General features: G+C 30.2%; 1 protein-coding gene across 1 annotated transcript; it reads left to right on the top strand.

The window, feature by feature from the left end:
- The first annotated feature begins 7,113 nt into the window (after positions 1-7,113).
- LOC107950464 (uncharacterized) lies at positions 7,114-11,007 on the top strand. The gene is made up of 4 exons (XM_016885311.2): positions 7,114-7,418; positions 8,369-9,408; positions 9,554-10,430; positions 10,515-11,007. The coding sequence occupies exons 2-4, from the start codon at positions 8,440-8,442 to the stop codon at positions 10,559-10,561; spliced, it is 1,893 nt and encodes a 630-aa protein (XP_016740800.2). The 5' UTR covers positions 7,114-7,418; positions 8,369-8,439; the 3' UTR covers positions 10,562-11,007.
- Positions 11,008-15,443: the final 4,436 nt, after the last annotated feature.

Below are 15,443 nucleotides of genomic sequence, written 5' to 3' on the forward strand. Positions count from 1 at the left end.
AACATATGCATCAATGCAACCTATTTATAGCCTGATATTGGCAACTTCTTCAAATAACCTAAGATAAATCACCATTTTAAATAAAGGAATTATCCACATAAAATCTTCCTTTTGAATTTCGAAATAAATGCTTCCTCTCCAAGTAAATATGATTAGCTTTATCACCAAGGAAAATAAATTGATTTAATTCTGAATGGATATGAATAAGATTTGCATTCAATCAACCTCTCTTCTCTCTTATTCCATTTGAAATTAAATCCACTAACCTAGAGAAAATTAATTTAAACTTCAATCCAAGAACCATTTGTTAATAGAGAACTAACCGAGGTGAATAAAGTAAAAAATGCCAACACACTTACTGGACTTTACCTGTCCCAACATGTCGTCCTAAGTGTTGTCCTAACTTATTATACCAAGTGCTATTTGAACAAAAATAAAACTTATTATCCTAAATGCTGCCCAAAGAGACGTTCCAACAATGAATGTAATAGGAATGTATTGGACAATTAAATTTCAAATATAATTCTACCATAACCTTTTTTGTTTAGCAAATTTCACACACTCTCTTACTATTAAATCTTAAATTACTTAACGTATTGGCTTCACAGAAAGATGACACGTAATAATTTGACTATTTTTTTTGTTAAATTTAAAGCAAGACACATGTTACACACACAATTATCATCTAACATAACATGGTCAAAATAAAATCTACATTCTTCAAATAATCTAAAAGTGACATTTTTTTGAATAATTATTTATTTTATATATTTTTATAGAGAAAACCCATAGAGTTTATAAAAAAAAATTCTCATTTTCAACTCTCACCAGATAAATGTACCATAAAGGTCCTTATATTAAGTGTTGTATTAAATTTAGTTTTTTATTCAAAAAATTAACAAATTAGTCTTTATATGTTAGATGAAAGAGTAAATTGATCATTTTGTTAAAAAGTTCATCCATTACTATTATTAAAAATTAGTTCATATATGTCAACATGAGATACACGTATTATTTATTTATTCTAACAACTACACTAATTTTTAACAATATAAATAAATGAAATTTTTAATAAAAAATAATTTACTTTTTAACTAAATAGTAAAAAGGGTTATATTTGAGTCTCCGTAAAGAAACTAGCATGATATTTTTATCTATGAACCAGTTTGTAATGGACAGTGTTTCATACCTAGACTAGATGTGTGAAGATCCTGAGTGAGCAAAACCCAAGTTTATTTCTGTAATTGTATGTGGGACCGACGGGATTTTATTGATGTGTGTCGGTGACTGCATGGATTTTTGTACAACCGACAGTAAAGTGCTTACGTGTCTTGTATTAACCCGTAATTATATTACGTTGTGTTAGATACAAGTAATTATCGAATGAAGCCGGTTACAGTAAGCTAAACTATGGACCCCACCTGATTTCATTTTCAATCATAGATAAGACAATTGGATGATGAAATCTTGACCTTTCATTGCATCATATCACAAAATTTCTTAATAATGGGTCCCACTAAATGTCATTATTATGAAGATCAGGATGGTTGATTAAGATCTTGACATTTATTTTTAGAAAGAAAAATGTCCATTTATTTTTATTTTAATTATCCAAGAGACATGGCAAAGTGTTGGTTTCATGCATTTTGGTGAAATGTGCCAACGCAAAGATTTTTTTAAAACTGTAAAGACATTATATTTCCTAATTTATATTAAATTTGGTTTTTTTAAATTTTATATTAATAATTTAAATTCGAATTTTGAAGACAATATTATTAGAAAAGATAATCACAAACTCTCGAAAGGATTAACCTTTATGAATCATAAAATAAACATGTTTTTTTTCTAAATAACTTTAAAGGTTGAATTTAAATATTGAGTAGATAAATTTATTATTGATTAAATGAAGTTTATTGAATTTCATGTGCTTTAATTGTGTGCAAGGGTGAAGCTAAAAATTTTAGAGGACTAAAATTGAATTTTAAATTTTTATAAGGAGTCAAAAAGTAATCTTTTCAAATATTTTTGTAGGGGGACAAATATCAATTTTACCAATAATTAGAGTGAGTGTTTGAGGAGTGGGGGAGGCTCCCTACTTGCACCCTAGTGTTGTCACTGCCTATATGATTCAATAATAGCAAAATAAAAATAAAAAAATTATGGCATTACTTTAATGATTAACTACTAAAATTAGACCTTTATTTTCATTAATATATGCTTAATTCAATTTAATAAGTGAGCTAAATAAAATTCACAATAGTGGAAATGATTGTGGCAAGCTATTATTATTATTATTTAACCCAAAAAATATTCCATATTTAAATTTGGGATTGGCATTAATAAAAAATTTAAATAAATTTCAATCAAGACTCAAATAATCAAACAAATTTATAATCTAATACTGGATTATGGTACAATTCATGATATGAGTTAAAGAAAATTCTGTAATAAATTTATGAAAATTAAACATGATTTTAGTTCAAATGATAAAGCCGATATTGTAAAAATGATCTAATCCCATGATTCCGATGATGTATACCTATTTTTTTAGATTTATCAAAATATAAAAATACGTAAATGTCTTTAAAATGATGTTTGTTACTTTATAGAAAGAATGAATTTTTGGTAATTTCACAACCAAGTTGAGATCCGATTGATGAATAAAACCAACTCAATCAAATATATTATAATAATATATAATTAATGAATAATTATTTACTACAAAATTTTAATATAGTGTAATATAATAATTAAAGCAAAGAATTAGTGAAATTCGGGCTGTGATTGGGTCTAAAAAGTTTTGTTGAAGCCCGTTTGGAAAGGTTGAAGGAAGCCTAGTTGGGTTGTTCAAGGCTGTCCAAGCTTTGCTCAAATATGGATTTTGCAATAGTTGTTGTTCTCCTTATCGTCTGTTTGCATTGCCCGATTGAAAGTTGTTATTCCCCTTATCGTCTACAATTCAATTTTTTCTTTATGAAAGTCACGAATTGTAAATCAAAATCTAAATAGTTTTATTCACTGACCCCCGATATTGATTGTTAGATTGACTTGGATTTAAAGCATGTTATTCTACTCATCGATAGGTAGTGATCCATCGTACAGATTGTTGAACCATCACTTGAAGTTTGTTGGCTAAACTTTAAAAAATACTTAACAGCTCAGTAACTTCAATAAAAACTTTCAAATAGTTCAATGATTATTTTTATAATTTTTTTTAAAACTAAATGACCAAAATGTAAACTTACTAATAGTTTAATCACTTTAGTCTACTTTACCAAAAAAAAAAGATTTGAGCCCAAAATCTTCCTTTCCCTTTCATGCATACAAATACAAACAAATGGAAAAAAGAAAATTCTCCTATACACTATGAACCATGGGGTCCCCCATTTGTCTTCCAAAAATAAGTAGCTTGAAGTACAAATAAAAAATTGCCATCAATTATAGTCCCACACCACCATGAGCACCCTTACAATTTTTTCGTTTGTTTCACACACAATAAACTCTCAACATGAAAAAGACTTTCAAGGTACATGGCATCTTTGGTTCTACCCATTGTTGCTACTATGACATTATTGATGTATTTTGATATTAATAAATAAAATATCAATTTTGAGATTAACATACATTTTAAAAAGAAAAAGAAGGATGATTCCATAAAAAATTTCATTGTGACACATTATTCATTATTTTCTTTTATCTTATTGGATTAATAATATTTCCAACTCGAGCTTAAATTTTGATAATAAACTTATCCAAAAAATAATAAAAAGTCATATATTTTTATTTGTTATGCATTTAAAATCATAAAAAATTAAAAAATTTTCTATTTTTTTTCTCCAAGCCATTTGTTTCTTATCTTTTGTTTTGCTCAGCGGCGGTGGCAGCCTCCAGTCTAGCTATCACCTTCCTTTTTCCTCTCCCATCAACCCTTTAATTCTTTCTTCTTCTTATTCACTACACATGTCTTCTCTCTTTTCAGTTTGCAGATCTATTTTGTAAGTATCTTTGTTGTCTTCACAAGTTGTGATGGATAAATGACGGTACTTGTCGTTCGCTAAAACTCCACCAACCACTAGTAGTTTTTCTTGGGAGGTGGGTGGCTCTTCGTCAACTTCTTAATCTGTTTCTGTTTTGAGAGTATTTTAGAATGATAAATAATTTCACGTGTCGATTTGGACCTATGTTGTCTTAAGTTTTATATGTTTTTGGTTTGTTTTTCCATTGTTTAATAAGTCTTCAGTTTTAGGAGTTTTTGTCTGATCTTGTAGCACGTTTTTTAAATATTGCTTATGCATGTAATCTTAGTTTTACAAGTAATTTTAGGGACGATTTTGTTGTCGTCCTCTCTAGTTTGGTGAATGCTTGATTCTTTTGTTGATTTTCGCTCATCGCTTTGGACCATCCGGGACTGATTTCCTTATTGTATTAAGTGCTTGCAATCACTCTAGATACGTCGTGCTTAATTCTTGACAAAATCAATTGTCAACATGTCATAATATTCTATTGATGCTGAGGCTAAAGCATTTTTTGTGTTGATGGAGTTTATCCTTCACCATCTGCGACGAATGTTTGTTATTTTTTTCTCTGAATTATATGGTTCCATTCATTAAATGAATTAATGAATTTACCTTTTAAAAAAAACCCATCAAAATTTACATTAATTGTTTCACCTAAAAAAATATACATTTAAATTCAACTATTTAAATAAAATACATATTTATTATTAAACCAACCCAGCAACCAAATTAAAAGCTTAGATAAATTGCTATTAATTATTTCTGGTAGTACTATATACTGCGATCATAGCTATCATACTGATACATAGCAGCCATATATTTTACTGAGTTGATATACTCTTATACGGAATTTATATATTAGTAATAATAATGATTTACTAAAAAATTATATCTACATAAATTATTAACAATGCTTAGTATTTATAATTTTTTTCCAAATTTAAATAATAATAAAAATACGTATTTAGACGCACTTAAATATCCCCAACGCCCCCATAACATAAGGTGTATTGAAATAGTTGAAGTAGTTGAATAGGAGGATTGCTATGACTATAGCCCTTGGTAAATTTACCAAAGAGGAAAATGATTTATTTGATATTATGGATTCGTTTTTGTAGGTTGGTCCAGCCTATTACTCTTTTCTTGTGCCTATTTTTCTTTAGGGGGTTGGTTTACAGGTACAACATTTGTAACTTCGTGGTATACTCATAGATTGACTAGCTCCTAGTTGGAAGGCCGCAGTTTCTACCTTGCTAATAGTTTAGCACATTCTTTATTGTTACTATGGGGCCCTGAAGCACAAGGAGATTTTACTTGTCGGTGTCAATTAGGTGGTTTGTGGACATTTGTTGCTCTCCACGATGCTTTCGGACTAATAGGTTTTATGTTACGTCAATTTGAACTTACGCGATTTGTTCAATTGTGACCTTATTATCTTCTTAGTAGTTGTTATAATAATTATGCCAATTGAATTAAGACTTGATCATCATGAGTAGATAAATATTTGATATATTGTTAGTGCATTAGTCTCATTAATCATCAATGAATAACAATATGTCATCTCATTGTATTTGAAATAAAAAAGAGTATAGAACTTATAAATAAATATTAATAACTTTATTTAAACATAAACTCTAAACTCGAAATTCGAAATTCGAAATTCAAAATCTAAAATTTAACCTTAAACTCAAAACTTGATGTCAACCTTAATTTTTAATTCCTAAGTCATAAACTCTAAACTTAAAACTTGATATAATTATAATTAATATTTATATTTAAATAAAATTATAAGTGTTTCGTTAATTTTTGTTATATCTAATGATAAAGAAATCTTATTGTTATTTTTGAATGATGAATAAAACTCATACATTAATTGTGGACTAAAAGTTAATTGATAAAATTAATCAAACTTTTTAGATAAAAATTTTATCGATAAGAATTGATTTGGAGTGGAGTTACTGGTAATATTAAGAGATCTAATTATAGTACTAAGGTCTTTGTATTAAAAGAAGGTAATTTAGTCATTGTCTGTTAGATCAAAGAGTACATTAGTTCTTTTTATTAAAAATTTCATTTATTCTACTGTTAAAAATCGGTCTCAGCATGAGGTACATGTGGCACGTCACGTGTCAATGTTTGGTTATTTTGTCAGATATACTAGTTTTTAATAGCAAAAATTGATAAAAGTTTTAACAAAAATGACAAATTTTCTCTTTGATCTAATATATATATAAACTAATTTACTTAGTTTTTTAAATAGAAAAAGTAAAACACAACCTAATATCAAATATATTACCTTCATTATATTTTTATCGAATTTCGGCTTAATCTGTCAAGAAATATGGGCAAAAAATTACTATAACGTAGGTCGATAATAGCAAATATATCCAAATATGGGCAGAATAAATTTTTAGAGGAAGATGTTTGTATGTGATTTGGTATTTAAGTTTATTTCCATAAATAAGAGGATAATGCGCTTCAATGGACTCAAACCCATGTCTTCTTATGCTGATAATAATACCTATACCAATTGAACTAAGACTCAATCTATAAATTAATTTTTAAAAAAAAATTAAAATTAGTTTAGTTTATATATGATCTATTACTCTTAAAATATATCAATCTTTTAATAAATTTGAGTTGAGCCATATATATTCATTTTTAAAATTATTATTATTATTGTTTAAATGCGCTTTTTATTTTTATTTTCTAAAAAATTCAATTATTTAAAACATAAGAGGGTATAAAAAACCCAAATAAAAGAGGATATTCTAGTAATTTCCAATGCATAATTTCAAAACGGTAACAAAGACCAGAGACAGGCGTGTAAGGAAATGGGACCATATACTCTCCCAATTAGGCATCAAAATTAAATAATCCGAAAAACGAAATAAAAAAAGGGAAAAAGCCTGGCCCATTTAAACACAAACCCTTTCGATATCGCTCCAACACGCGCTATACTCCGACAATCACAACGCCATCCAATCAAACCCCTCTTAATTGCCCTTTTCCAGTAGGTCCTACAGCGCGTGAACAAAAAATCGCGTGAAATTGAATTATAATTTTTGGTAAAAATAAAATGAAGTTTCTCAATTGCATTAAAATCAGTATTATTGAGCATTTATTTTTCCTTCTTTCCTTTTAGTTTTTGATTCTTCAAGTTTTCATTACATGAACGCAAGATCTTCGCTTTGCTCTGTCAGAATCCAAACCTGAAATCAAACTTAAGAGCAAAAGAAAAACCTGAAACCAAAGCATCTCCATAGGTTTCTTGGTATTACAATCTCTGTTCTAAGTTCTTGAAAGCTCCCATTTTGAGCAAAGAACTGAAAGCTCTACCACAGGCAAATAAAAAAGGAAAAGCCTTTTACTTTTTCTTTTTCAGCATCTGATTCTTACAAGGTATCATCTTGTTTCCTTGGTCTTTTAATTTCTGGGTTTACTTTTTTATTTACTGTTTGAGATTTTATTTGCTCTAAAACTCTTTTTTTTTTGGGTGTCCTGTTTCAGTGTTCTCTTCAATTTCCTATGTAAACTCAAGATTAAATTCTGGGTTTTGTTTTTTACACTGGATTGTTTGATTTTTTTGAGTACTTTTATTTTTATTTATTTGGAATTTGGGATGTTAATTAAGAACCTGATTTGATTAATTTAGTTAATCAAAGCATTTTACTTTAGATCCAAGTGGTTGCAAAATGTGGTAAGTGATAAACAGAATAATCTATGCATTATGTTTGTTCATTCTATGCTTTGGATTTTTCATACAAATTTAGATTATTGTAGAGTAATTGAAATGATTTTGCAGCAATGTTTTGTGTTAGCTTATACAATGAGTATACTGTTCTCAGTTGAACATTCTGTTGACTAAGAAATAAGAATGTCCCTTTCATTTACAAGAGCAACAGAATTTGTATGTAACGTCAAAGACGCTAGGTGCCGAACCGGCCGGTTTCAGTTACTATCAGTTTACATAGTCTGAAAAGGACTAGTGATTTATGCTGCATGCTTATAGGGGCTATACCCTTAATTTTCGGAACTGTAGGTTGGGATGTGTGTTAGACGAAATTAGTCAATATTGAAGAAAATGATGGATTCGTTTGTATTTAGAACTTAGGCTATTGTCTCCGAGTGAACACTGCAAGCTGTTAAAAATTGAAATTTTAACCTAGAGCTCGTGTTTGAATCTTTGGGATGGAGGAGCGAGGTTTATGTGATGGGAGATGGTCCATACTTGCCATTACTAGGGAGTCAAGTTCCTTTGCTTTGTCTTGCTACTGCTGTTACGATTTTGTTTAAACAAGTTTCTTCCTTTGCGAGCTAGTATGCTAATTCGGTTCATCATTGTTATGCAGTGTCGAGGCTTTTCGATATTAACTCCCATGTGGTGATGCTATAAGAATCTTATGCTGGTAATAATCTGAACATGGATAAGGCATCTCCAGATTGTCCGTACCCCGGGTGCTTTTTCTGTGTCATGAAGGAAGGAAACCCGAGCAAGCGCAGAGCCAGTATTCTGAAATTCTTTCGAGATCTTCCTTCACAAGATGATGATGGTCAAGTTCTTCCTATCAGTGGCCTTTGGAATACTGCTATGGCACATCCTAATGATCCTGAATTCATCGAGTTAGGGATTTTTGAGTGTATGTCTGCTCTAATATGGAAGGGTCTCAAGAACCGCCGCTGGCTTTCTCATGACCAAAATATATACATTCCTTATTATGCAGCACACATTATTGGATCCTACACCATGAACATGGAAGAGTTTGCGGAAAGTGCAGTGCATGCTGGTGTAATTCCTCCCTTAGTTGAGCTTTTGAGAGGGAGGTTGACTTGGGTTGAACAAAGAGTGGCAGTGCGAGCTTTAGGACACTTGGCTACATATACGAGCACTTTTCCTTCTGTAGCAAGTCACGGAGAAATTCTTGAGGTCGCCATTCAGCTAGCAATGAGTTCACTGGAAATAGTTTACTCTCACTTCTATCAGTATGTTGATAGAAGGTTAAGTTATCACTGCGATCTGCTTACTCGTGGCATGGGTGGTGTTGAAATGGAGTCAAGAAAAGCTGAAGAATGGGCTAGTCAGCTTCAATGTTGGTCCCTTCAACTCATTAATTGCTTTGCATTCAAACCTGAGTTTCTTCCCACCATATGCAAACCTGAATTTCTTGTAAAACTACCGGGAATGTGGGGTGGACTTGTTAATGAAAACTCACCTGCTGGTATTGGTTTGTTAAGAACCATCTGTCATCATAAGATTGGTAGGGGATCTGTTGCCAGCTGTCCTGGCATTATCGAAGCGTTGGTTAATATTGCTTGCTCGTCTGATGATTGGCAGTATATGGCAATTGATTGTCTTCTTTGGTTGCTTCAAGATCCAAGCACATGTCATAAGGTATCTTATTATTGTTGAGAATAATTTAATATAAATTGGTACCCCTTCCTAAACTATACAAGCTTCTTCCGAAGCATATGATGTACTTTTTTCCTTTTGTTTGGTATGGTGTTCTCCGTATAAGTTATCTTCATTTGTTACACAGGTGATCGATAAGGCAGTACCTGCTCTTGTAGACCTTGCAGAGATTACGACTCTTGGTGATCACAAAAAGCTTGGAGATACCATTGTTAATGTTCTTCAGGAATGTCTTCAATCCCAAGGGACGGGACGGAGCTCTGTCAGCAACCGGACAAAAGAGCTAATTGAAGAACTATTGAGTTCAAGGCAGAGATTGAAGTGGGAAAAGAATATACCGAAGGAGGATCTCCACATTAAACAGGCTGCTGCTTTAGTGGTCAAGCTTGAAGGAAACTCTCTTTTCTCATCAGGCAATATAGCTGGAGCCGCATCGAAGTACTCAGAAGCATTATCGTTATGTCCGATGAGATCCAAGAAAGAGCGAGTTGTTCTCTACAGTAATCGAGCTCAGTGTCATCTTTTATTGCAGCAACCCTTGGCTGCCATAAGTGATGCTACACGTGCATTATGTCTTCATAACCCATTGAACTGTCATGCCAAAAGCCTATGGAGAAGAGCTCAGGCTTATGACATGCTTGGTTTAGCTAAAGAGAGTTTGCTAGATGCCATTCTCTTCATAAATGAATGCTCGCAATCAAACGACCCCGATCTCTCGTTGAGGCAAAATAAGGTTCCTGATTATGCGGAACGATTAGTCAAGAAGCAGATGCGTGCAGCTTGGTTATTTAGAGAGGCAGCTATCAAACTCGGGGGTGTGCACTGTGAGGGTGATGCAGGTGACATGTATGGCCAAGATACCGATGACTCCGAGTGGGAAACAGCTAGCGAAAGTGATATAGGAAATGATGGAAGGGATGAAATGGGTGATGAGGACGACGATGATAGTGAATGGAAGAATGAAGATGAAAGGAAAGCTAAATTCAAGAAACCATCAATGAAAGGTAAAAAATTAACATCTTAATGCTTTTGTTGTTTTTGGCTATCAATCCCGAACATTATATTGGTTCCTCGACTTTTTTTTACAGACATAAAGCATGGATTCAACGTACAAGTCACCGAAGATGAACCGTGAACTGTTGAAGGACCAACAGCATTGATGTAGACAGTGTAGCGAACCAAAGCAACCGTGATATATGTTTCGGATTTATTATTTCGTGTTGCAGAGCTATAGCCTAGTCACGTTTAGAAGTTGGTGTCACATCTAGCTCAGTGAAGAAGCAAGTTAGAGGTGGTGAAGCTTTGGTTTTGGTCATTTTCATTTAGAGATGAAAGAACTTTGTTTTGCAAGCATTTCTTATTTGTTTTTTTTTTTCTTATTTCCTATTGATTTTGGTAATGTTAATTTCAACTGTAGAAAGCGAGAGTTTGGAGTGTAGAGAACCATTTTGTTTGCAGGGTGTGATGAAGCTTTTGTGAGAAATCTTATGCTCCTTGTGTATATAAAAACCCTTGAAGTGGGGGTTTTTGACATTGAACTATCATCATATATTTGAATCATAGTTTGCCCTTTTATGATAATTCTTGGAATCTTAGTACGTGAGTTCAAGTAAGGGTGTAATCGAGTCGAGCTGAGTTTGAATATTGTCAAGTTCGAATTCGATTCTAAATTCAAAACTCTATATTTAGCTCGAATTCGCTCGAACATTTATTTTTAAGTTTGAGCTCAGCTTGAGATATAATCAAGCCTGGTTATTAATTTTCATGCTAAAGCTTGAGCTCGAGCTTGATTAAAAGCTCGAATCTATTTATTTTTAATCGAGTTTGAGCTTTTTTCAAGTCGAACTTGAATAACTTGTGAACACTAAAATCTTATTTACACTCATGTCCTGTAAGTTTAAATGATTGACCTGTATTTTGTAGGGTTTGGGCACAGAGATTTGTATTCTTGGTTTTTAAGAAAATTTAGCTTTTATTTTTTTTTTCATAATTGAAAAACACGTTGATAAATTGAAAAAAAATATTTTAATAATAAAAATATGTTTGGTAACTATTTTTCTATAAAAAGAACATGATAAATAATGTTAAGGTAATATGTGAAGAATGAAAGTGAGTGGTAGTCGGTAGTGTCTATTGTAGGTTGTCACTGAGGCAATTTAATGGAAAAAAATGTTTAGATTTATTAATGTGTTGTTACTTAGAAGATATTATGGTCCATCTATGAAAATCAATCTTTGATTTTTGAAGATTGAATTGGATATGAGCGAATCAATTAAGCCTTTGGAATGTGAAGATTCAGTTGAGATTGCCTTGTTGGTTTTGGAAAGCATATCTTCGATCAATTATGATTTGAATGTTAATGTTGTAATAGCTATTTCAAAGAGTTACTTTATATTCACTTAGACTTTACGTTAGCAAGCTGAGATTGATATATGTTTAGAAGGCTTGTCTAGGTTTTTGCATGAGAGATTATTGGGAGGACTTGAATTTATTAATTGAGGAACTGATTTGTGAGTAACTGCAAGCTGAATTGTAAACATGGAGTGTTTATTGCCGAAGTTCTCAATGAGAGAATTTGGAGGTAAGTTCTAGTATTTAGGTACAAAGGTGAAATCTCTATACTTGGGGAGTGATAGAATGTGATTTACTTGTTCTATTATGAATAAAAGATAATGAAATTACTAATTGAGCTAGGCTTCACAGACGTAATAAAACCAAATTGCGTAAATAAATCTTTTGTGTTTTTTATTTTTGTTTGCACAATTTTCCATAGTATTAAATTGTAGTTGTCACTATAAATTACAGTCAAGCCCTTCCACTACCTATTTCCATTAAGCAAACAACAATTGTAGGTAGCAACAAATAAAATAAAAAATTCTACTTTACATGGATTCAAACTAGAAAAACAAATTTGATATTTAAAAATTATTGAATTTTCTTTTCTGTGTTTATACGAGTTAAAATTAGGGTCAATTGTTTTAGTCAAGATAAATGAAAATAACTTTTTTTTTCTAATTTTCACATATTTTCGTTTTTATTTTTCAAAAATCATTTTTGTAATTTTCAACTAAAAATTACAAAAGACCCCTCGAAAATAACATTTGTTTCTTAAAATTAAACGGTAGGAGTGAAGTTAGAAATTTTTTGGGTGACGAATTTCAGTTATATATTTTTATGAGAGCTAAAATGTAATTTCATTATTTTAATAGTTTATATCTTTATAATTTTTAAAAGATTAAATCAAAATTTTATTATTTTAGAGGTTAAAATACAATTTTAATATATACTAACTTAAAAGTTTATAAATTTTTAAAATATTAAAATTTAAAACTGAAAATTTTCATTTTAAGGAGTTAAGTTCTCTGCAAACCCCTAACGTGGCACTATTAAACGAAATTTAATATTTCGAAAACTTATTATATAATTTATTTTTATGATGCGAATTTCAGCTTTCCAGGTTTGTACAAATATAAAGATTCAAATCATATTTAAAATAAAAATAAAAATTCTTTTTAGACAAAATCATGAGAATTTCCGAATCTAATCTATAAAATAAAAAGCTTAATAAGATATATAAGCCGTATGCTAAACCAAAAACGTGTATATTACAGTTAGATTCCAAAAACATGAAACAAGAAAGAAAATAACGACAATGGCAACAACTATGAATATATTTTTTTAGGGTAAACCATTAAAATAGTCACTTTTGTTTACATCATGTTACATTTTAGTCATTTATGTTTGAAATGTTACGTTTCAATTACTTATGTTATCGTTTTGTTACGAAACGATCACTCTGCTATTAAAATCTGTTACCTCCCAAACGACAGTTCGACGTGATACTTAAAATGGGTTTTAGATGTCAACATGGATGTTTAACCAAGTAAAGTAATTGATCTTTCTAAATTAATTAAAGGAAAATGCTACTTTGGTTTTCTGAAATAATCAAAATCAATGCATCAGATTAATCCTTAAACTGGAAAAAAATAACTCTTGGTCTCCTTTTTCTTTTAGTTTTCGTTTCCATTTTGATTTTAAAAAACCATCAATTTTCTTAGCCATCTTTGTTGATTGGAAACAGTAAAAACCAAATTGAGCGTTCCATCAACCGGTTAGATTTTTTTTTTCAAAATGAAAGAACAAAGGGTCGATTCAATAGAGGATCCAGGCATGGATTACAATAAGTAATGAGTTTTTTTTTTGTTCTTTACTTGAATTTTGGGTTCAGATATTATGAGTTTTTTTTTTTGCAAAAAGGTGGTCCATATTTTTATGTTTTTTTTTCTGTATATGCGACAAACAAAAAGGACATGCTCCATATTGATTTATTTGTGTGGGCAATCACCATAGCAAGTAGGTATAGAGGTTGGTGCATCCATTTCTTCTTCTTCTCTGTTGTTTTACTCTTTTCTTCTCTGATGGTAACAAAAAAATTCAACTGTTGCTTCTTTTTAAACAGAAGAAAATTGGATTTTAGGGTAAAATTTTGTATTCTATTTTCATAAAAAAAATTTAAATTTTTTCATCCCAGTTGGACATCCACGTGGATATTTAAAACCCATTTTAATTGTCACGCTGGACTGCTATTTGGAAGGTAACATATCTTAATGACAGAGTGACCATTTCATAACAAAACGATAACATAAATGGTTAAAACGTAACTTTTCAAACATAAGTAACTAAAATATAACCTGAGACAAACAAAAGTAACTATTTTAATAGTTTATCTTTTTTTTATTATTATAAAATTACACATAGAAATTATAATAAATATAAAAATCAATAAAATAAATTAAAAAATATAAAAATATTAAATTTTATAAATGATATAACATTAAATTCATCAACATGGGATTCCAATTGCTACGGTTTTGGTTTTTTTTGTTGAACATTTACCGAGGTTTTGGAATTTTATTTTTAAAATTTATTATTCAGTAAGACAAAAAGTTTTGGGCAAAATATAGAATAAATAATACATAAGAGATTTTGGATAATCTTTTTAATTATGGTTCATGCGAACAACAAGATTAATGTTTCATATATACGGAAAAATGACGGTCCATACTATGATTTTAATTTGTATGATATTAACTTTGAAATAATCACATTTAATGATTCTGCTGACTTTTTTTTTAATTTTAATTTTTTTAAATGTTATACTTTATGTGATAATGACAATTACGATGATTAGAAAATTATAATTATATTTATGGTGAAGCTAATGGTTTTGGTATAAATATTAAGGAAAAAATATTTCGATATCATCCAAGTTGAAGAATAAAATAGGAAAAAAATATTTTACAAATTAGGATAAATTTTAATTAATAATCAAACGTTAATTGAAAAAAAATTAGACAAATGTTAATCGAGTTGATTGTTAAAAGGTGTTAAATTGTGTAAAAAAAAAGTATTGAATTTATAACGTCTGCTTCTGGTTTTAGTCCCTCCACTATCTTAAAATTTGAATTTAATCCTTTTAATTTGGTAAAATTTAATCCTTTACTTTTTATAATATTATTAATAAATCTAAACCGATACATTGTCCGCTACTGCTGTTGTTGAAACAATGACTTGATTTTTTGATATTTTTACAATTATAATGGCATGAATGAATGACTTTTTCACAGTTAACAGTGTTATTAATTTGATTTATCAATAATAAAGGATCAAAGCCAATGAGGCTATGGGTGCAATTGAGCCGAGCCGAGTTTGATTACCGGCAAGCTTAAGTTTGAGCTCAACTTGCAATTCAAAACTTGATACTTAGCTCGAGCTTAATTGAACATCTATTTTTAAGCTCGAGTTCAATTTGGTTAAGCTTGTTTATCAATTTTCATACTCACACACGAACTCGAGCTCGATTAAGGGTGTAAGTATTTAAGCTTGAACTAGAATCAATAATTAAGTTTAGGGTCAATAATATAAATTAAAGGCAATAATGTAATTTAATAGTATAAGTGTTTAAAGCATATATTAAAAATGAAAAACTCGATAAGACTCTCAAGCCGTTTAAGTCG

Source organism: Gossypium hirsutum, chromosome D03, assembly GCF_007990345.1.
Source record: "Gossypium hirsutum isolate 1008001.06 chromosome D03, Gossypium_hirsutum_v2.1, whole genome shotgun sequence".
Lineage (NCBI taxonomy): Eukaryota > Viridiplantae > Streptophyta > Magnoliopsida > Malvales > Malvaceae > Gossypium > Gossypium hirsutum.

Coding starts and splice junctions, on each gene's coding strand:
- LOC107950464 (XM_016885311.2), top strand. CDS start 8,440: ATGGATAAGGCATCTCCAGATTGTCCGTACCCCGGGTGCTTTTTCTGT. Junction 9,409..9,553: donor ATCCAAGCACATGTCATAAG/GTATCTTATTAT, acceptor TTTGTTACACAG/GTGATCGATAAGGCAGTACC. Junction 10,431..10,514: donor CAAGAAACCATCAATGAAAG/GTAAAAAATTAA, acceptor TTTTTTTTACAG/ACATAAAGCATGGATTCAAC.